Source organism: Malus domestica, chromosome 05, assembly GCF_042453785.1.
Source record: "Malus domestica chromosome 05, GDT2T_hap1".
Classification (NCBI taxonomy): Eukaryota; Viridiplantae; Streptophyta; class Magnoliopsida; order Rosales; family Rosaceae; genus Malus; species Malus domestica.
Genome location: NC_091665.1, coordinates 35267833 through 35290722, shown reverse-complemented (window position 1 = coordinate 35290722; position 22890 = coordinate 35267833). Strand labels below are relative to the sequence as shown.

Below are 22890 nucleotides of genomic sequence, written 5' to 3'. Positions count from 1 at the left end.
ATTTGGTTAGTTTTGACGGAAAGCCTCAAGGCCTACACCTAAGGCCCCACAAAGGCACCTTTCATAACTAACTGGGTTGCTCGGGCATATATATATATATATACACCATAAAACTTAACATCGGTTTTACATCTGTCATGCTAAAGATGACAGTGGCACGCTTAGATTCTTAAAGTTAATTTTGATTGTGAGCCTCAAGGCCTACACCTAAGGCTCTACAAAGGCACCTTTTAGAATTAACTTTGTCCTTCTCTTACAGCCCGCCAATAAGCAGAAGCCTGACAGACGATATCAACCGGCGCCAACCTCTCGGGGAACTGTGTGCTCGTTGGCCAGGGAACCTCCTCACTGGATATTCCTCCAGACGAACAGAGTGATCTATCAATTAACGGAATATTTTCTACTTCTGATTTTGCTTTCAGTTTTTTTTTTTTTCTTTTAATGAAGTTTCTCGTCTTCCTTTAACCCTGAGTACCCTATCGATTTCCCTTTCTGTTTTTTATCTGCCATTTTCTCTAATTTTGTTGATCAAGATGTGCTCTATAGTTTCTCTATTTTCCGGTGTATTTAAAATTCACTAAATCCAACCTCAAATGTTTGTCGTATTCATTTCAAAAATAGACGCCAAGTGCAGAGCTTCGATTGAAGAGTTTGACAACCAATGCCGTACATGATGAATAAGTAGGTCCACGTCGGGGAATTTCTTCTACTTTTGGTTCCTTTTTTTTTTTTACCGCGTTTCATAAGTGGAATTTGTTCTCTTCATTTTCTAGTTCTGTTGAATTTATATTCTATTCATGTATTTCTTTTCTTTCGCAAGTTGATGTGCCAAACAATTAGAGGGCTCCCATTTTCGTTGTCAGTAATTGGCAGATTGGATCATTTGGTTTCTATTTCTGTTGGGTTCTTAATGTGGATGACTTGGTTTTGCTTATAACATATTCGTCATGTCAATGGTATATGACCATATGGAGTTACAGTGGTTTTGCCACTCTTTAATTCCCTCGACTTCCTTACCTAACAGTTCAATTGTTTGGCGTTAATTTTAATTACACTGCACAAGGTTTTTTCTTAGACAACGTTTGCTTGATTTTGATTGGGTTTTCTGTTTGATTTTTTTAATAGAAACCAAATGATTTCTTAAAAAAAAATTAGCTTTTCTGTTTGTACGTCACATTAGGGTTGATCAAGTGCAACAATGTTTTCTTAGACAACCTCGTTGCTTATTTGAATTTTTTATGGACAGATGATTCAAATAAACAAGGAGGTTGATAGCTTTATATTGTAACATACTACTCTTTATCATTTGGATTAAGGTGTAAATATATGTTGTACTATGATCAAAGTATAGAATACTGTTTGTTAAATGATGGTAAGTGTCCCATCTTCTTACAGCTTATGTGGTATTGTTGGAAATTTGAGTAGTTTGAGTAGAAATTTCTTTGTCTCACATTGGCCATTCCCAAAAGATTTTATCACTTTATAAGACTTTGTCCTTTATAGAAAGTGATTGGAATAATAGGCCTGGAGATTAAAATTGGGCTCACCCTTGGGTTGGGCTTTGGGGTATACTAATTAATATATAATTAAATTAATTAATTATTTTCTGAATTAATTAATTAATTTTAATTTCGAATTTAAATTAATTAATTATTTTTACCAACAGACTCATCTTTTCAGATGAAGTCTGAAGTGTGAAAATGCAGAAACAAAAACACGCTTTTCAGCAGATGCATCCCTTTCTTATACCTGTTGCAAACAGGTATAATCACATTATTTATACATCCATCTGCATGGCATTTAGAACACAGAAAAAATCATAAATCTTCTCCTGCAATCATAAACATCCTTTCTAAGAGAACCACATTAATATTCGCCAGAAGTCAATTTTCCGGTGCTGGAATTTCTGACTTAGATCGTTAAATCCTGGTGAAGCAGACGTCCGTAGAACTACAAGCACTGAGTAGGGGCGAAATTTCCGTTTCAAGGACATTGCGGTACGCAAGCCTCGATCTTTTGTTACTCTGCTTAATTAATATTTCATCTTGTTGAGTCTCTGGAATATATTTATTCGTATTTATTATTAGCATATTTATTTTATTGCGGATTGTAGACATATATCCAACAGCTATGACTTCTTACATTTTTCTATATACTTTGACATATAGGGACTTACCCACAAAAGAATTAGGTTATACTGTTTACAATTTACAACATTGTTATTGAAATATTGTGTGCTCTGACTATTGATGTTGCACTTTTTGTGGTGGGACGTGAATATTGTAAGTTGCGGTAAAATACAACATTACAAAATCACAGAGGAGATATTCTAGTAAAACGTTTTTTAAAATCATCAAAGAAGAACAACGAATGAAGTATGGTCTTCCATCGTTTAATTAGAAATTAAGGTATCGATTACAACTGGGAATGACTGGATGTTTACTAGTAAATTTGAAATGATTGGATAATTAGTCAACATGAATTGAAAATAAAAAATGGACGCGTGGTGCGATTATATACAATCAAGAGCTAATTTTTTTATCAGAAAGTTGACCTTGCATTTCATTAGGTATTTAAAAAAAAAAAAAAAAGCAGCACAGCATTGTCTCAGACTTACAGGTGGCAAGTCTATGAGAAATGTAATCCCGTAAATGTTTAATTAATTGAATGAATCTTACATTTGAGTTATATATAAATTTGCCAATAAATGATTAATAACAAACCAAGCCTATCTAATCACACATAGGACAACAATTAGTTACAAGCAGATAACGATAGAATAGTAACTAGACTATGACAAGGCCGACTGTGTTGCTGAGTTGGACTGATAAGTATTAGTTGTTTTTAAAATCACCTATTAGATTGGTAATGAGTACCTATTAAAATCTATTTAATTTGATTTCACTCTACACTATCATCATCATTACCAATCTCACATATTATAGTGATATCAAATTAAACGTGTTTTAACGAAAAACTCATTAACAACTCAATGAGTTGATTTGTCACCTCTCTCAGATTCATCACCTACAAGTATGATTTTTCCCTTCTAGTGTCTCCTTTCCCTTATAACAATACCCTATCATATTAGCCGTCCAGGCGTTTTACTCGTTCATTTTAGTACTACAGTCTAGTGATATTCCTTTTCACTTGTAAATAAGAAGTTTTAGGTTCGATTATTGCCAAAAATAAATTTGAACCACATTATTGTTAGCTCATTGTGAGGCTAAGCACACATTCACTCGTTTAATGTAGATAATATCATTTGTTAAAAAAAATATACATTAATTTCACAATTCATTTTGATAAAAGTCATGCTTGTATTTAGAGATTGAGTTTGTTCTTAACATTGATATGAGAAAACTCCCCCAAAATAAAAATAAAATAAGAAATTTCAAAAATTGTCTCAAATCTTAAAACGCTTATTTGACGCATAAAACATCGTTATCTGGCTAAAAATACCTCATATGGAAGCTCAAAGTTGTTTGGGAGCATATGCTCATATCAACTTTACACGGGACACACAAAAGAAGTACTTTGATCCTATTAGACGGGGGAGGGTGAAGAAGCTAGGACAGAAGGGTAGAGTTCAAGAGAGCAAAATGCGTTTAGGAATGTGGAATATAGGAACCTTAATGGGAAAATCTATGGAAGTAGTGGAAGTTATGGTGAGGAGAAGGATAAATATTATGTGCCTACAAGAAACTAAGTGGGTTGGTCGTAAGGCAAAGGATCTAGAAAACTCAGGGTTTAAACTTTGGTATTCGAGCACAAATAGAACGAGAAACGGTGTTGGCATCATCGTGGACAAGACCTTGACACAAGATGTTGTAGATGTCAAGAGGGTAGGAGATAGAATCATGGCAATCAAGATTGTAATAGGACAAGAACTTATCAATGTGATTAGTGCGTACGCACCTCAGGTAGGGTTGGATACGAGTTCGAAGGAGAAATTTTGGGAAGACCTTGGAGACTTGGTGCAAGGAATTGCTCAGACGGAGAAGATATTTATATGAGGAGATTTAAATGGACACGTGGGCAGGGAGACAGGCAACTATGGAGGTTTTCATGGTGGCCATGGTTTTGGGGAGAGAAACGAGGATGGGGAAGCTATCTTGGATTTTGCAATGGCATATGATCTCTTCTTAGCCAACACATTCTTTAAGAAGAGAGAAGAACATGTGATCACCTACAAGAGTGGGTCGTCAAAAACACAAATAGATTTTCTTCTAATGAGGAAAGGGGATCGTATAACTTGTAAGGATTGCAAAGTTATACCAGGAGAGAGCGTGGCTAATCAACATCACTTGTTGGTGATGGATGTACATATCAAAAGAGTGAGAAAAAAGAACAAGACTTGGAAGTGCCCAAGGACTAGATGGTGGAATCTAAAAGAAGAAAAACAAGCCATTTTCAAAGAGAAAGTAATCACCCAGTGTGTGTGGGATAGAGAGGGGGAAGCTAGCCAAATGTGGGATTCCATGGCTAGTTGTATCCGAAAAGTAGCAAAAGAGGTATTAGGAGAGTCCAAGGGCTTTGCCCCACACCAAAAGGAATCTTGGTGGTGGAATGAGGAGGTACAAACAAAGGTGAAGGCTAAGAAGGAATGTTGTAAAGCCTTATACAAGGATAGGACCGATGAAAATGGTGAAAGGTATAGAAAAGCGAAGCAAGAGGCGAAGAAAGCTGTGAGAGAAGCTAAGTTAGTGGCTTATGACGATATGTATAAGCGACTAGATACCAAAGAAGGAGAGTTGGATATCTATAAACTAGCTAAAGCAAGGGAAAAGAAGACAAGTGACCTAAACCAAGTGAGGTGCATCAAGGATGAGGATGGAAAGGTTCTTGCTACAGAGAACGCGGTTAAAGACAGATGGAGAGGTTATTTTCATAATCTTTTCAATGAAGGACATGAAAGGAATGCTTCTTTAGGGGAGTTGAGTAACTCAGAATAGTGTAGAAACTACTCTTTTTATCGTCGAATCCGGAAGGAAGAAGTGGTTGTAGTTTTGAAGAAGATGAAGCATAGAAAAGCAGTAGGCCCAGACGATATACCAATCGAAGTGTGGAAAGTTTTGGGAGAGACAGGTATAACATGGCTCACTGACCTTTTCAATAGGATTTTGAAAACGAAGAAGATGCCAAATGAGTGGCGAACGAGCACTTTGGTGCCTATCTACAAGAATAAGGGCGACGTACAAAATTGCATGAACTATAGGGGTATTAAACTAATGAGTCATACAATGAAGCTCTGGGAGAGAGTCATTGAGCATAGATTGAGGCAAGAGACACGGGTTTCGGACAACCAATTCGGGTTCATGCCAGGGCGCTCAACCATGGAGGCAATCTATCTCTTACGAAGATTGATGGAAAGATATAGAGATGGGAAAAAGGATTTACACATGGTCTTTATAGATTTGGAAAAAAGCGTATAATAGGGTCCTAAGAGACATTATTTGGAGGATTCTAGAGAAGAAAGGAGTACGAGTAGCATATATCCAACCTATAAAGGATATGTATGTAGGAGCAAAGACTGCCGTAAGAACTCATGAAGGACAAACCAAAAGCTTTCCCATAACTGTAGGATTACATCAAGGCTCATCCTTAAGTCTTTACCTTTTTGCGTTGGTAATGGATGAGTTAACAGGACATATTCAAGATGATATTCCTTGGTGTATGCTTTTCGCAGATGATATAGTGTTGATAGATGAAACTCAGGAAGGGGTAAATGCAAAGCTTAACCTTTGGAGAAAAGTGTTGGAATCTAAAGGTCTTCGCCTAAGCCGATCAAAGACAGAATATATGGAGTGCAAGTTCAGTGCAAATGGAGGCCAAAACGAGTTAGGGGTGAGGATCGGAGATCAAGAAATACCAAAGAACGACCATTTTCGTTACCTAGGATCTATCTTGCAAAATAACGGAGAATTAGATGGAGATCTCAACCATAGAATACAAGCTGGATGGATGAAGTGGAAGAGTGCATCCGGCGTGTTGTGTGACCGCCGTATGCCACTGAAGCTCAAGGAAAATTTTTATAGGACGGTAATAAGGCTGGCAATGCTGTATGGCACATAATGTTGGGCGGTGAAGCATCAACACGTACACAAAATGGGTGTAGCGGAGATGAGGATGCTTCGTTGGATGTGTGGGCACACGAGAAAGGATAAGATTAGGAATGAGGATATCCGGGGTAAAGTAGGAGTAACGGAAATTGAAGGAAAGATGAGAGAAAATCGGTTACGGTGGTTTGGACATGTGCAAAGAAGGCCTACTGACGCTCCGATTAGAAGATGCGACTATGGGACAGAGGTTTAGGGCCGAAGGGGTAGAGAAAGACCTAGGAAAACTTTGGAAGAGACTCTAAGAAAAGACTTAGAGTACTTGGATCTAACGGAGGACATGACACATGACCGAGCACAATGGCACTCTAAGATTCATATAGCCGATCCTACTTAGTGACTTGGATTTTCTAAGTCTTCAACCGAGAAGTTTTCCTCCCTCGGGAAATTAAGGGAACACTACCTTAACCTACATGCTCCACTCACAAAGCTTCAACATACAAGCTTCAACAAAAGAAAATTCAAAGAACTTAGCGAAGAAGGCTTTGGTGTATTTACCACAATACATTGAAATGAAGGAAAGCTTATTTATTGATATCCCCGATAAGTTACAAATATGTACATATACATGAGTCAAAATAAACAAACATGAGGGAGCCTTCACAAAGGTTGCTTAGGAGAAGTCTCAGCAGTCGGTTAAGCCCCAGAAAGAGAAGGCACCGGAGGGGGATCATTTAGAGCCTCAGTACTGGACAGAACCTTAGAAGGAGGAGGCATCAAAGGTTGATCATTTAAAACTTCATTACGCGGTACAGCCCCAGAAGACGAAGGCAATAAATGCCTTTGGAACAAACCCACAAATCTCTGATAATCAAGTAAAACCTGACCATCAGATTCCTTTATCTGGTCAAGCTTCCTCTTCATGTTTGTAGCATAGTCATGTGCGAGCCGGTGCAACTGTTTATTCTCATGCTTGAGCCCTCTAATCTCCTGTTTGAGACTCATCACTTCAGCCGCCAATGATTCAACTTGGCGGGTTCGAGCAAATAGGCGTTGGGCCATATTAGACACAGAACCTGCACACTGAACACTGAACACTGAGAGCCAGAGAATCCTTAACAGCCAACTCATCAGACCGTTTGGAAAGTAGTCTGTTATCTTTGGGAGTGAGAAGGTTCCTGGCCACCATCGCAGCGGTCATATCATTCTTCATCACGGAATCCCCAACGGTAAGAGGACCAGTAGGGGAGACGAAGGATGGGCGCCATATGTTGTCTGGAGAAGGCGTGGCTGCCTCTTCAACAAGGTTCAAGTCAAAACGACGGTCGGAGGGGCCAGACATTTTCAAAGGTGTTGAAGAGAGAAGAGGTCGGACAAATCAAGATCTTAGAAGTGCAAGAATGGAGCTTCTACTGGTGGAGATTCAAGTGTGCTTTGGAACTTAATGCCAGCCTCTATAAAAATCTACACTCGACGAAGCTTCAAAAATCGAAGAGGCGCCTGCTCAGAAATCGAAGAGCGTTTGCTTTCTCAAAAGCTGGGCTGCTCAGAGACCACGAGGGTCGATCTCAGAAATCGAAGAGGCGTTTGCTTTCTCAAAAGCTGGGCTGCTCAAAGACAACGAAGGCCGATCTCAAAAATCGAAGAGGCGCTTGCTTTCTCAAAAGCTGGGCTGCTCAGAGACCACGAGGGCCGATCTCAGAAATCGAAGAGGCACCTACTTTCCCAGCTTTGTCAGCACCTGTCACACGCACACTCAGCTTTGCAGAAATTATGGGCATTCTGTCGAAGATTTCTAGTGAAGTAGAAAGCACATGAATCTTACTGTTCAATCACCCACTTCCCACACACAACATTAGCTCATGGGTACCACATATAACTTTGCCAAAGTTCTCTGACAAAGTTGAGACACGTGAAGTTTGCAGCTCCCACTACATCGCTCTGACCAAGAAGGGTAAAAGAATAGCAAAGAAACAGCACTAACAAAGTTTAGACACATAAAATTTGAAGGTCTAGATACCATATTATTACCCACAAGGGTAAAGGAACAGTACCACTGCTGGATAATTGGAAAGTCCCTGTGTGTCAATCTCTGTGCTTCGTGGCAAGGTAGACTAGCAAACATGCCCAACCTTTACTCACATTCGAGAAAACTCCCAACAAGATTGCTTGCTCCAAAATCGAAGAGGCACTGCCCTCCGAATCTCGAGAGCCAGACTCCCAACATGATTACTTTCTCAAAAATCGAAAAGACACCGCTATCCGAATCTCGAGAGCCAGACCCCCAGCAGGATTGCTTTCTTAAAAATTGAAGAGGCATCGTTCTCCGAATCTCGAGAGCCAGATCCTCGACAGGATTGCTTGTTCGAAAACCGAAGAGGCACCACTTTCCCAACTTCAAAAGCCGGATCTCTTTGGATAAAGCTTGTCTGTAATCTTCACACGCAACATCAGCTTTCCAGATACCACAGACCACTTTTTCAAAGTGCTCTGACAGAGTTAAAACATGTGAAGCTGGCAGCTCCCACTACCATGCTATAACCAAGCAGGGTAAAGGAATAACATTACTACTTGTTGTTAGGGAGACTCCTATTTATGTCGACTTCTATCCCCAACGGACAGGCAGACCTGCAAAAATGCTCAACCCTTCCTCATATCTGAGAGGGCACTCCCAACGAAGCCTTTCGAAATATTCAGCTTTCTTTCCCCTGATAATACCTCTGCAAACAAGCTATACTAGAGCAAGAATATCTCATATCATCAGGGTTAAAAGCAAGAGTATCCCATATCATGCTTTTTCCCTGTCTTTTCCTTTGGCCTTGTTCTTACCTGCAAGACAAGGAGAAAGAGAGCAATCAGTCAGCACTTGGAATCAAGCTTCCAGTCAGGAACTGACTGCCTGGAACCCCTTACCTGATTACTTACCTGGCATTGCTATCGAGTACTCATCTTCAACATCTTATGCTTCCAGGGAAGATACCGCATCTGCCTGAGGAACAGATAGGGCAAGTGAGAAGGATACAAGGAAGCATGTGGAGACAAGCGTAACAGCACACGTGCTGATACATCCACTACTCTGTCAAAAGCAAAAGTATCTCATATCAGCAGGGTCGAACGTACTCTAGATTTGATAGACTTGTTTTGACCCTCAAATTCTTCAGTCGGCCTTATACTCTGGAGGAAACCAGAAAACCTTCTAGCCCAGTTCAAGAATAAGCCTGTGGAAAGTTACTTCTTCAAAAGCAAAAGTATCCCATATCATCTCTTCTCATTTTTCTTCTCTTTATCCTTCATGCTGCCTGCAAGATAGGGAGAATGTGAACAATCAGCTGGAACTCGAAATCAAAGTTCTGATCTGGGACTGATTGCTTGGAGCTCTGATAGCTTACCTTGTCTGTCACCTCTTTCAGCAGATCCCTTAGCTCGGCGACTTAGGGGACTCCTACTACATGGTTTGTATCGCGCTTGACCAAGCCTGAAACTACAAGTAAGCTTCAAGTGAAATTGATACATTACCTTGTGCATCTCCACCAATTAAAGATACCACCCCTGGATGGAGGAAGAGTACTTCTAGAGGAGATGCCACATCTACCTATGAGACAGATAAGGCAAGTCAAGACGATACCACACTCTAGTACTTAGAAGTTTCGTGACTACGAGATCATTCTCCCACAATATTTCCTAATGTCATTTGTACTAAATCATTCACTTGTACTCACTAAAGGAGAGTTTGAACCTATGTACTTGTGTAAACCCTTCACAATTAATGAGAACTCCTCTATTCCGTGGACGTAGCCAATCTGGGTGAACCACGTACATCTTGTGTTTGCTTTCCTATCTCTATCCATTTATATACTTATCCACACTAATGACCGGAACAATCTAGCGAAGATCACAAAAAACGATCGTTTTCGCTACCTAGGATCTATCTTGCAAGAGAACGGAGAATTAGATGGAGATCTCAACCATAGAATACAAGCTGGATGGATGAAGTGTAAGAGTGAATCCAGCGTGTTGTGTGACCGTCGTAGGCCACTGAAGCTTAAGGGAAAATTTTATAGGACGGCAATAAGGCCAGCGATGTTGTATGGCACAGAATGTTGGGCGGTGAAGCATCAACATGTACACAAAATGGGTGTAGCGGAGATGAGGATGCTTCGTGGGATGTGTGGGCACACGAGAAATGATAAGATTGGGAATGAGGATATCCGAGGTAAAGTAGGAGTAGCCGAAATTGAAGGAAAGATAAGAGAATATCGGTTACGGTGGTTTGGACATGTGCAAAGAAGGCCTAGGGGTAGAGGTTCAGGGCCGAAGGGGTAGAGGAAGACCTAGGAAAATTTTGGAAGAGACCCTAAGAAAAGACTTAGAGTACTTGGATCTAACGGAGGACATGACACAAAACCAAGCGCAATGGCGTTCTATGATTCATATAGCCGACCCCACTTAGTGGGAAAAGGCTTTGTTGTTGTTGTTGTTGTTGGTGACTCGAGCTAGGATCAAGCAAATTGGAAAATAGAGAGTGAACTTTGTAAGCTATAAAAGTAGTTGTCTTCAGCGAGAAAATTAGTGCAAGACTAAAGAGCAATGAGAGCCCATGCACACATTTTAAATCCTTGGAATAATCCTACCTTCAAGAAGTGGCGTTGCACCTCTTCACCAGAAAATTCTTATTCTCCAACATTATTAAGTACAAATTAATTGTTTATTTCTTTATATTTAAATAACCCTTAATCAAGGTACGAGGAAATTGAATTTATTAGCATTTCGAATCAGAGTTTTCCCACAGTTACGCCTCAAATCAGGTGCTAAAAACATATATTATGAAGAAAGAAAAGCAACCGAGAGATGAAGGAAAGAGACAGTCAGATTCTTCCATGTGCAAACAAATAAACTTTCTCCCCAAGAAACACAGATGGAAGAGATATATGGTGTATCCAGACATATAAAAACAGTTAGTCGAACTCTATCTCTAATTTTTAAATAAAATAAATGAAAAAAAGTCTTCCTGTATAGTTGTCACAACTTTGTTTAACTTGTAATTAATCTACCCCCTACCCTTGATCAAGTATAATGTATTAATATCCGCCAAGTTTTCGTGTTCATCAGCCAAAAGTTTGAGCAAGTTCTGCCTTGTGATCACTCATGGCTACAAGTTTGATGATCAGAAACTCAATTTTCTTCATCATTTTTGCATGCTTGTGGAGTCTTCATGATGCAAAGGACACACTGAAGCCTGGGGACACTCTCAACTCCTCGAGCACCTTAGTGTCTGCGTCCGGGAAGTTTGTTTTGAAATTCGTGGTACAAACCATCGATGGTTCGAACACCAGCTATATAGCAATCCTGCGCGACAAGCAAGGTGCAAACAAAGCATGGATTGGGAACAGAAACTCTCCTATTCCGTACCCTTCTTCTCCACTTCTCACCTTTGACTTGAGCAACACGTTGAGAATTACAAACCAAGGTGGAAACCCTATTGTGATTTACTCTCCTCCGAAAAATATTAGTACTAATGCTTTTGAGGCTATCCTTCTGGATTCCGGCAATTTTGTGATACGGGAAGCAAGCTCAGTCAACGGATCAACCAACGGGGTTTTGTGGCAGAGTTTTGATTATCCCACAGACACATTTTTACCAGGCATGAAATTGGGGGTTGACCGCAGAAGTGGCAAGAATTGGTCACTTTGGTCTTGGGCAACAAGCTACAATCCTGCACCAGGGCTTTTGAGCCTCGATTGGGACCCAAATGGGAAACAGTTGAGAATCAAGCAGGGTGGGGTGGTTAATTGGACTAGCGGGGTCTTTGATGATGGTTCCATTTATTTTTCCTGATGTGTCCAAGCAGAGGTACAATTTTAGCATCATTTCGAACGAAGACGAAGACTACCTCACTTACAATGCTGTAGGTGACCCAAGTGATCCAGAGCCGGAATGGGTGCTATACAGCAGGGGGACACTTTTTGAATATGGTGCACAAGTTGCGATCACAAAGGCACAGGACTGTGACAGATATAACACAGTTGGAGGGTGCGTTAGAACGGACCAGCCAAGCAACTGTACGGGGAAATTTGGTGATGAATTCGTGCAAAAGAATGGATACTTCAAGATCAAAGACTCTAGTAATACTTCAAGAGCCACCAGCTGGTACGTTGTCAGTAGTGTTGATTGTAAGGTTCTTTGTTGGCAAAATTGTGTCTGCCTTGGTTTCGACACTCCAGCAGATAATCAGTCTAGTGGACCTGGATGCCGATTTTGGAGTGTAGATTGTGAGTTTATTGCAAATAGCACTGGATCAGGTAATACAAGTGGTGTTTTTGTTTTGTCAAGCCTAACAACGCCTGCAAATTCACCACCTGCTAAGAAAAATGGTACGTCCAATTTGATATCTAAACTTCACACAAGGCAATTAGCTAACTAATCGTATTATATATAACTGAATTCGTAGCTAATTAATTGTAGTTAATTCAGGACGTAAGTGGTTGTGGGTTGTCATTGCAATCCCTACTGCACTACTATTAACGATGTTTTGCATATTCGGTTATCTACTAAGAAGACGAATGCTTTCAGGTATGTTCTTTAAGCCTAATCTACACTTGTTAGACAGAATTTCAGATGTTTGATTGTTGTACTAAATTGAAAGTTTGACTTTCTACACTAATTTAAATAGGTGGGGACAGAGCACGGAAACAGAACACATGGCTTTGCTTCTTGAAATTTGATAAACTTACCGATGAACCTGATCAAGAAAACATGGGAAAACATGATTTAAGCGTGTTTACGTATGAATCTGTTCTGGCTGCCACTTCCAACTTCTCGGAGGAAAACAAGCTCGGAGAAGGGGGATTTGGACCTGTTTATAAGGTAAGGCCTTCAATGACTAGATTGTAGTGTCTTCGATTTCTTTTGGAAACAACTGAGAAAATTATGGATAATCAATTCAGGGAAAACTGGTGACGGGACGAGAAATAGCTGTGAAGAGGCTTTCAAAAAGTTCTGGACAAGGAAATTCGGAGTTTAAGAATGAATTGATACTCATACATGAACTCCAACACACAAACCTTGTTCAGCTCTTTGGATTTTGCATTCATGAAGACGAAAGGATGTTGATATACGAATACATGCCAAACAAAAGCTTAGACTACTTTATTTTTGGTTTGGAATCAATACTACTTTAGTCTTAGTACTTGATTTTTTTTGTTTAATTTGTGAGTATAAAAATATATTGAGTATTGTTACTTAACTCTCTTTACATTGTGACAGATTCAATCAGAGGTATGCTACTTGATTGGAAGAAGCGTTTCGGTATAATAGAAGGAATCACTCAAGGATTGCTTTACTTGCACAGATACTCGAGAACGAGAGTAATTCATAGAGATTTGAAAGCTAGTAATATACTACTCGACGAAAACATGAACCCTAAAATTGCAGATTTTGGCTTGGCAAGGATATTTATCCACACTGAATTGGAAGCAAATACTAGTAGGATTGTCGGGACACTGTAAGTAAATGTGTATAAATTCTTAGTTGTCATGGCTTCTGCTTTTGGTTGTTAAGCATGTATTTTTGTAGATGTGTAGTTCTGTACTAATTGATGACTTTTTTCTTTTCCATTTTTTCCAGTGGTTATATGCCTCCTGAGACCATTGAAGGAATAGTTTCTGTAAAAACCGATGTCTACAGTTTCGGGGTGTTAATACTGGAAATCATAAGCGGCAGGAAAAACAACCGCTTCTGCAATGATGATGGCTTACTCAATTTAGTAGGATATGTAAGTAACCTTTTCTATATTCTTGTTTTTAAGGTTGAGCTGTGCTAGGGATGGCCACCCAAGCGCGTCGTTGATGGTTCGTGGGACCTCACTTCCATCAACGGTGGTTGTGAATGACTGTCAGTAGCATTTCATTATTGTGATATCCTAGCTAAATGATCATGTTAACATTTTTTCAGGCCTGGGAGTTATGGAAAGAAAATAAAGAGCTAGAACTAATGGATCCAACTCTAGGCGACTCCTGTAACGGGAATCAACTGTTAAGATGCATCCATGTCGGTCTACTGTGCGTGGATGAAAACGCAGCCGATCGACCCACCATGTCGGATGTGATATCGATGTTGACAAACGAAAGCATGGAGTTGCCTAAACCAAAAAAGCCGGCATATTACGCACAAGGAAATGTGGACTTCACTGGTATACGTGAAACGGGAGAGCAAACTGGATCGATAAATGTTTTATCTAATTCCGACATTGGTGGACGTTGAGAAATCAATCAACAATCCTGTAATAAAACATAGTTCCCATTGATAAAGTAGTTCTGGTAACGAAAACAAAAATCATCGATTATAATATATTTTGCTGAGTTCTAGTTGAAACTAGATTTTGTACCTGCACGTTGTTGCGGGATTGAAAACTATACGAAAGATTATGCAATTTCAATCTTCAGAAATAATGTTTGAGTAAAAAGTTGAGTTCCCAATGCCAATGCAAATTATACACAACCTCATCATGAGTGAAACAAATTGAAATATCAAAAGTGAAACCTATTTCGTCTATTAAAAATATTACGAAGTTCTTTGGATACGAAAAAACACAAATTGCTTCCTATCCAAAAACATTAATGGGAAATGTTTACTGCAACACTAAAAGTTGTCCTCTGCTATGTTGGTCATTAAGGATGCATCCCGGGCAAGGGAAAAAAAATTGAAATAAATTTATAGACAGTAAAATTACATCATGAACAAAATAAGGATAATGTGTGTTTACCTAGTGTTTTTGTGTGCATAAAGAAGTTGATTATGTGTGAAATGGAGATGACCTTCTCTAACAATTCTATAGGACACGATCAAACTTTTGTGCGTTTCTAACTTGCCTTGCAACCAAGTTTCTACAAAAATAGATTGAATTCAAGAAAGTAATTAAATTTTTTTTTTATGACGAAAAAATAAGTTACACCTAGTCAGAGGGGACATAAATCTTACCCCTAAAAAAGAAGAGCCAATAAAAAGGAATACACGAAAAAGAAGGGGGGACATAAACCTTACCTTTCTAGAAACAAAAAACGAGAATGATACAAAGAAAAGAGGGGGGGGGGGAACATGAAACCTAACCCCTCTAAAACCAAACCTAAAGGTCTAAACCTGCAAAACAAGTAAACCAACCCCATAAAGTTAGGAGAAAAAAAAAAAAGTGGGTCAAACCTGGATGCCAACATGCACATTAATTTGAGAAGTTGTAACCAGGCAAGCCAACATAGTCTGAAAAGAGAGTAGCACGAACTGCCATCGGAGGAGAATCATGTCAAGTTAAAGATGAAGAAGACAATCCCATGTTAGCAAAATTGTCTGCAACAAGATTTCCTTCGCAATATATGTGAGATGCGTAAAAAGTCATTTTCTGAATGTGATCCAAACAAATAGACCATTGCGTATGAAGAGGCTAAGGAGAATCAAAATCAGACGATTGAAAAGTAGAAAAATATTAAAAAATTAAGAGTGGAGGAAGTAATTTTTTTGTTTGTTTTCAAAGTGAAAAAAGTAATTTAAGATATATGAATATAATCTTTTTTATTTGGGTAAATCACCAAAATTGTCCCTGAGATTTGCATAACTCATCACTTTGGTCTCTAAGATTCCAAATCGATAAAAGTAGTCCTTGAGATTATCCACCATCCATCATTTGGTCATTCCGTTAAAAACTCCGTTAAGTGTCGCAGAGCTTTTGGATGGAAGTTTGGGCAATTTTCAAAGCTTCATAACTCAATCGTTGTTTAACTAAATCGACCCATAATATATCAAAATGAAGATAGAAAAGTGTAGAATAAGATTATACTTATTTCGAAGCTCAATGGTTGCAGGAGATGGCCAGAAAATAGCCTCAAAGTTGACTGGTCCAAATGAAAACTTGAAAACTCGCCGGAAACTGGGTAAACTTTAAACGTTCATAACTTCTTCAATACTCAACAAAATCTAGTGATTCAAACACTACAATCATACTTCTCGATGAAACAAAGAGAATGGTACCTTTTTCGACGGCTAAATCACCGTTTGTTGGCCGAAAAATGGCTCGAAAGTGGCTAACTCGAGACCAAGACAGCCACTTTCGAGCCATTTTCCGGCCAAAATACGGTGATTTATCCATCTAAAAACGTACCATTCTCTTTGTCTCGTCGAGAAGTATGATTTTCGTTTTTGAATCACGTGATTTCGTTGAGTATTGAAGAAGTTATGAACGTTTAAAGTTTACCCAATTTCCGGCGAGTTTTCAAGTTTTCACTCGGATCAGTCAACTTTGAGGCTATTTTCCGGCCACCTCCGGTAACCATTGGGCTTCTAAATAGGTATATTCTTATTCTACACTTTCCTATCTTCATTTTGATATATTATGGGTCGAATTTGGTTGAGAAACGATTGAGTTATGAAGTTTTGAAAATTGCCTAAACTTCCGGCCAAGAGCTCCGGGACACTTAACGGAGTTTTTAACATAATGACCAAAATGATGGATGTTGGCCAATCTCAGGGACCACTTTTATTGATTTGGAATTTTAGAGACTAAAGTGATGAGTTATGCAAATCTCAGATACCATTTTGGCGATTTAGCCTTTTTATTTTTAGGTCTGGCAACAATTTTATTGGGCATGGTGCTCCTTTATCTTGGGAAAATTAATAGTTTGATTTGGTGACTCGAGCTAGGATCAAGCAAATTGGAAAATAGAGAGTGAACTTTGTAAGCTATAAAAGTAGTTGACTTCAGCGAGAAAATTAGTGCAAGACTAAAGAGCAATGAGCCCATGCACACATTTTAAATCCTTGGAATAATCCTACCTTCAAGAAGTGGCGTTGCACCTCTTCACCAGAAAATTCTTATTCTCCAACATTATTAAGTACAAATTATGTATTTATTTCTTTATATTTAAATAACCCTTAATCTGGTACGAGGAAATTGAATTTATTAGCATTTCGAATCAGAGTTTTCCCACAGTTACGCCTCAAATCAGGTGCTAAAAACATATAATATGAAGAAAGAAAAAAGCAACCGAGAGATGAAGGAAAGAGACTGAGTCCGATTCTTCCATGTGCAAACAAATAAACTTTCTCCCCAAGAAACACAGATGGAAGGGATATATGGTGTGTGTGCAGACATATAAAAACAGTTAGTCAAACTCTATCTCTAATTTTAAATAAAATAAATGGAAAAAAAGTCTTCCTGTGAAGTTGTCACAACTTTGTTTAACTTATAATTAATCTACTCCCTACCCTTGATCAAGTATAATGTAATAATATCAGCCAAGTTTTCGTGTTCGTCAGCCAAAAGTTTGAGCAAGTTCTGCCTTGTGATCACTCATGGTGACAAGTTTGATGATCAGAAACTCAATTTTCTTCCTCATTTTTGCATGCTTGTGGAGTCTTCATGATGGAAAGGACACGATGAAGCCTGGGGACACTCTCAACTCCTCGAGCTCCTTAGTGTCTGCGTCCGGGAAGTTTAATTTGAGCTTCGTTGTACAAACCATGGATTCGAACACCAGCTATATAGCGATCCTACGCAACAACCAACTCCCAAACAAAGCATGGATTGGGAACAGAAACTCTCCTATTCCGTACCCTTCTTCTCCACTTCTCACCTTTGACTTGAGCAACACTTTGAGAATTACATACCAAGGTGGAAACCCTATTGTGATTTACTCTCCTCCGAAAAATATTAGTAGTACTAATGCTTTTGAGGCTATCCTTTTGGATTCTGGCAATTTTGTGATACGGGAAGCGAGCTCAGTCAACGGATCAACCAACGGAGTTTTGTGGCAGAGTTTTGATTATCCCACAGACACATTTTTACCAGGCATGAAATTGGGGGTTGACCGCAGAAGTGGCAAGAATTGGTCACTTTTATCTTGGGCAACAAGCTTCAACCCTGCACCAGGGCCTTTGACCCTCGATTGGGACCCAAATGGGAAACAATTGAGAATCAAGCAGGGTGGGGTGGTTTATTGGACTAGCGGGGTCTTTGATGGTGGAAAATTTCCATTTATTTTTCCTGAAGTGTCCGAGCAGAGGTACAATTTTAGCATCATTTCGAACGAATATGAAGACTACCTCACTTACAGTTCTGTAGGTGACCCAAGTGATCCAGAGCCGGAATGGGTGCTATATAGCAGGGGGACACTTTTTGAATATGGAGCACAAGTTGCGATCACAAATGCACAGTACTGTGACGGATATAATGCAGTTGGAGGGTGCGTGAGAAGGGACCGGCCAAGCAATTGTACGGGAAAATTTGGTGATGAATTTGTGCAAAAGAATGGATACTTGAAGATCAAAGACTCTAGTAATACTTCAAGAGCCACCAGCTGGCACGTTGTGAGTAGTGTTGATTGTAAAGTTCTTTGCTGGCAAAATTGCAGCTGCCTTGGTTTCGACACTCCAGCAGATAATCAGTCTAGTGGTCCTGGATGCCGATTTTGGAGTGTAGATTGTGAGTTCGTTGAAAATCGTACTGGATCAGGTAATACAAGTAGTGTTTTTGTTTTGTCAAGCCTAACAACGCTTGCAAATTCACCACCTGCTAAGAAAAATGGTACGTCCAATTTGATACCTAAACTTCATACAGGACAATTAGCTAACTAATCCTATTATATATAACTGAATTCGAAGCTAATTAATTGCAGTTAATTCAGGACGTAAGTGGTTATGGGTTGTCATTGCAATCCCTACTGCACTACTATTGACGATGTTTTGCATATTCGGTTATCTACTAAGAAGACGAATGCTTTCAGGTATGTTCTTTAAGCCTAATCTACACTTGTTAGACAGAATTTCAGATGTTTGATTGTTGTACTAAATTGAAAGTTTGACTTTCTACACTAATTTAAATAGGTGGGGACAGAGCAGGGAAGCAGAACACATGGCTTTTCTTTGATGAACCTCATCAAGAAAACATGGGAAAACATGATTTAAGCATATTTACGTATGAATCTATTCTGACTGCCACTTCCAACTTCTCGGAGGAAAACAAGCTCGGAGAAGGGGGATTTGGACCTGTTTATAAGGTAAGGCCTTCAATGACTAGATTGTAGTGTCTTCTATTTCTTTTGGAAACAACTGAGAAAATTATGGATAACCAATTCAGGGAAAATTGGAGACGGGACGAGAAATAGCTGTGAAGAGGCTTTCAAAAAGTTCGGGACAAGGAAATATGGGGTTTAAGAATGAATTGATACTCATACATGAACTCCAACACACAAACCTTGTTCAGCTCTTTGGATTTTGCAGTCATGAAGACGAGAGGATGTTGATATACGAATACATGCCAAACAAAAGCTTAGACTACTTTATTTTTGGTTTGGAATCAATACTAATTTAGTCTTAGTACTTGATTTTATTTGTTTAATTTGTGAGTGTAAAAACATATTGAGTATTGTTACTTAACTCTCTTTACATTGTGACAGATTCAATCAGAGGTAGGCTACTCGATTGGAAGAAGCGTTTCGGTATAATAGAAGGAATCACTCAAGGATTGCTTTACTTGCACAGATACTCGAGAACGAGAGTAATTCATAGAGATTTGAAAGCTAGTAATATACTACTCGACGAAAACATGAACCCTAAAATTGCAGATTTTGGCTTGGCAAGTATATTTACCCACACTGAATTGGAAGCAAATACTAGTAGGATTGTCGGGACACTGTAAGTAAATGTGTATAAATTCTTAGTTGTCATGGCTTCTGCTTTTGGTTGTTAAGCATGTATTTTTGTAGATGTGTAGTTCTGTACTAATTGATGACTTTTTTCTTTTCCATTTTTTCCAGTGGTTATATGCCTCCTGAGACCATTGAAGGAATAGTTTCTGTAAAAACCGATGTCTACAGTTTCGGGGTGTTAATACTGGAAATCATAAGCGGCAGGAAAAACAACCGCTTCTGCAATGATGATGGCTTACTCAATTTAGTAGGATATGTAAGTAACCTTTTCTATATTCTTGTTTTTAAGGTTGAGCTGTGCTAGGGATGGCCACCCAAGCGCGTCGTTGATGGTTCGTGGGACCTCACTTCCATCAACGGTGGTTGTGAATGACTGTCAGTAGCATTTCATTATTGTGATATCCTAGCTAAATGATCATGTTAACATTTTTTCAGGCCTGGGAGTTATGGAAAGAAAATAAAGAGCTAGAACTAATGGATCCAACTCTAGGCGACTCCTATAACGGGAATCAACTGTTAAGATGCATCCATGTCGGTCTACTGTGCGTGGATGAAAACGCAGCCGATCGACCCACCATGTCGGATGTGATATCGATGTTGACAAACGAAAGCATGGAGTTGCCGAAACCAAAAAAGCCGGCATATTACGCACAAGGAAATGTGGACTTTACTGGTATACGTGAAACGGGAGAGCAAACTGGATCGATAAATGTTTTGTCTCATTCCGACATTGGTGGGCGTTGAGAAATCAATCAACAATCCTGTAATAAAACATTGTTCCCATTGATAAAGTAGATATGGTAACGAAAACAAAAATCATCGATTAAGTGGAATATTGTATAATATATTTTGCTGATTTCTAGTTGAAATGTTATGCCCATAAATTTGGCTGATTTTTTTAACTCAATTGTCATGCATGTTAGCTATCCCACCTCGGGGGAAGAAAAAATAATGAGATTAAATGTGATTATCTCATTATAATTAGTATCGAAGTCTTTGTAATAAAACTTCACACCTGATAAATAAGACAAATGGTAATTATTAAGTTGAAGACACTATTGGTATCGTTAGCTAGAAAGGGGGCCCCCGCCCGTCGACCTTAAAAATTCAACTATGCACGCCATGTCAATTTCTGCCAAGTTTCCATGATCATCATCTGCAGAAATTGAATTAGGACCGCTGGCTGTTGGAATTTTGACAAGGAGGAGAAGAAGAAAAACTATAAATTTTGAAACTAAGAGGTTGGCGTCAAAGAGTTCACCGTAAAACCAATGGCAATATGAGAGTATATCAACTTACTTATAAGTTTATACAAAGTCTTTCCTCCCATCATTGTCGGATTCATTCTCAACATTAGGAACAAAACCTTTTGCTTTGCACGTATACATTCTTTCTCTTTTACTTTGTAATGTCCATTGTCCCATCAATGTGTTGAGATATATCTTCAACCTTATCTTGCACGGTTCTTTTCCGTGGTGGAGATTAGTCTTCTCTTTTAGTCGGTGAATATTGTAAAACTTAGAGCACTAGGGTTTTCAGCTTTTGATTGCACACCCATATAACGATGGGTCACAGTGTATTTATACAATACTTTCAGATTACAAGTAGGGTTTTGAATACCCTATTTACACGGATAACTTTGAATTCAAAAATACAAAATCACAACAGCTTATCTTTGAATTATTCAAAACTGAAACCGGACCTAGCAATCTTATCCTATGAAGAGTTTGTTGCAGAGCTTAGTTTGGGATAAGATTGACTCGGTCTAACATCCCCCCACAAGCTGATAGGTCGAGCAACGACGGGAAGCTTGGAAACTAACAAGTTGAAGCGTGAAGAGGAAAGACCCTTGGTGAACAAATCGGCAATCTGGTCTTGGGAGCAAATAAAATGAACCAAAAGCTATCCACGGACCACCTTTTCGCGTACATAATGGTAGTCCACTTCCAAGTGTTTCGTCCGTGCATGGAAAACTGGATTGGAAGCCAAAGCAATGGACGAAACATTATCACACCATATCTGCGGCCGTGGAAGATAGAGATGGAGATCTCAAAATAAACTTCCTAACCATGACAACTCAGCGGCAGTATAAGCAAGCTGCCTATACTCAGCCTCTGTGCTAGATCTTGAGACAGTCTTCTGTTTCTTTGAACTCCAGGAAATCAAATTCGTGCCCAAATAGATACAGAAGCCACCAGTTGAATGACGTGTGTCCGGATTTCCCGCATAATCAGCATCAGAGAAAGCATTTAATCGAACATCACCAGGTTTGTAGACAAGACCGTGATCATGTGTGGCCTTTAAATACCGCAAAATCCTCTTAACCGCCGTCCAATGTGTAGTTCGAGGCATATGCATGAACTGGCAAACCTGGTTCACAGCATAAGAAAGATCGGGTATGGTGATTGTCAAGTATTGTAACGCTCCAATAACCGTTCGATATTGTTCGGGATTAGAATAAGGTTCAACAACATACTGACTAAGCTTTTGTCCCGCAGGTACATGAGTGGATACTGGTTTGACAGCAGTAAACTTGGTGCGCTCCAGCAGATCCAACGCATACTTGGACTGTGTAAGATGCATATTCTCCCCAGAATAAGTAACCTCGACACCCAAAAAATAACTTAAAGGACCTAAGTCCTTCATAGAAAACAAAGTGCCAAGCTTCTCTATCAACCATTGCATTTGTTTATCATTATTGCCTGTAAGAAGAATGTCATCCACATAGATAAGTAAGATCAAGTAAACGCCTCGTTGATTAAACACGAACAATGAATAATCACATAATGATTCTTCAAACCCAAGTTGAAGCAGATAATCCGAGAATCTTCGAAACAAGGCTCTGGGAGCCTGTTTTAATCCATACAAACTTCTCTGCAATTTACACACATAATTGGGATACTGCTGATCAAGAAAACCTAGCAGTTGTTTCATGTACACATCCTCATCCAAATAGCCATGCAAGAATGCATTCTGTACATCCAACTGTCACACCGTCCACTTTTTCGACACTGCAAGACTCAAAACAAGCCGAATGGTGCTGTGTTTCACGACTGGACTAAATGTTTCATTATAATCCATTTCGAATTGCTGATGGTAACCATTAGCCACAAGTCGAGCCTTGTGACATTCGAGAGAAC

At 39.2% G+C, this 22890-nt stretch overlaps 2 protein-coding genes and 1 pseudogene across 3 annotated transcripts; 2 read left to right on the top strand and 1 right to left on the bottom strand.

The window, feature by feature from the left end:
* The first annotated feature begins 11158 nt into the window (after positions 1 to 11158).
* On the top strand, positions 11159 to 14500 carry LOC103435550 (G-type lectin S-receptor-like serine/threonine-protein kinase At1g67520; annotated as a pseudogene).
* A 2808-nt stretch (positions 14501 to 17308) lies between these two features.
* Positions 17309 to 20634, top strand: LOC103427970 (G-type lectin S-receptor-like serine/threonine-protein kinase At1g67520). Of its 2 annotated transcripts, none has more exons than XM_070822643.1 (7): positions 17309 to 18627; positions 18728 to 18826; positions 18927 to 19099; positions 19180 to 19390; positions 19499 to 19736; positions 19859 to 20006; positions 20186 to 20634. In XM_070822643.1, exons 1-7 carry the CDS (start codon positions 17397 to 17399, stop codon positions 20492 to 20494), a joined length of 2409 nt encoding a protein of 802 aa, XP_070678744.1. In that variant the 5' UTR covers positions 17309 to 17396; the 3' UTR covers positions 20495 to 20634. The 2 variants fall into 2 exon arrangements, with proteins under 2 accessions (XP_070678744.1, XP_028959365.2); XM_029103532.2 differs by having other exon boundaries at positions 18719 to 18826.
* Positions 20635 to 21799: 1165 nt separating this feature from the next.
* Positions 21800 to 22831, bottom strand: LOC108173348 (uncharacterized mitochondrial protein AtMg00810-like). Its single transcript, XM_017332239.2, has 2 exons — positions 22745 to 22831; positions 21800 to 22624 (listed from the first exon to the last, which is right to left on the bottom strand). Exons 1-2 carry the CDS (start codon positions 22829 to 22831, stop codon positions 21800 to 21802), a joined length of 912 nt encoding a protein of 303 aa, XP_017187728.2.
* Positions 22832 to 22890: the final 59 nt, after the last annotated feature.

What these genes read in the sequence shown, in the direction of transcription:
- LOC103427970 (XM_029103532.2), top strand. Translation starts at nt 17,397, where the DNA reads ATGGTGACAAGTTTGATGATCAGAAACTCAATTTTCTTCCTCATTTTT. An exon ending in ACCACCTGCTAAGAAAAATG is followed by an intron (nt 18,628 to 18,718) that starts GTACGTCCAATT and finishes AATTAATTGCAG; the next exon opens with TTAATTCAGGACGTAAGTGG. An exon ending in TACTCAATTTAGTAGGATAT is followed by an intron (nt 20,007 to 20,185) that starts GTAAGTAACCTT and finishes ACATTTTTTCAG; the next exon opens with GCCTGGGAGTTATGGAAAGA.
- LOC108173348 (XM_017332239.2), bottom strand. Translation starts at nt 22,831, where the DNA reads ATGGATTATAATGAAACATTTAGTCCAGTCGTGAAACACAGCACCATT. An exon ending in CAGTGTCGAAAAAGTGGACG is followed by an intron (nt 22,625 to 22,744) that starts GTGTGACAGTTG and finishes TGTAAATTGCAG; the next exon opens with AGAAGTTTGTATGGATTAAA.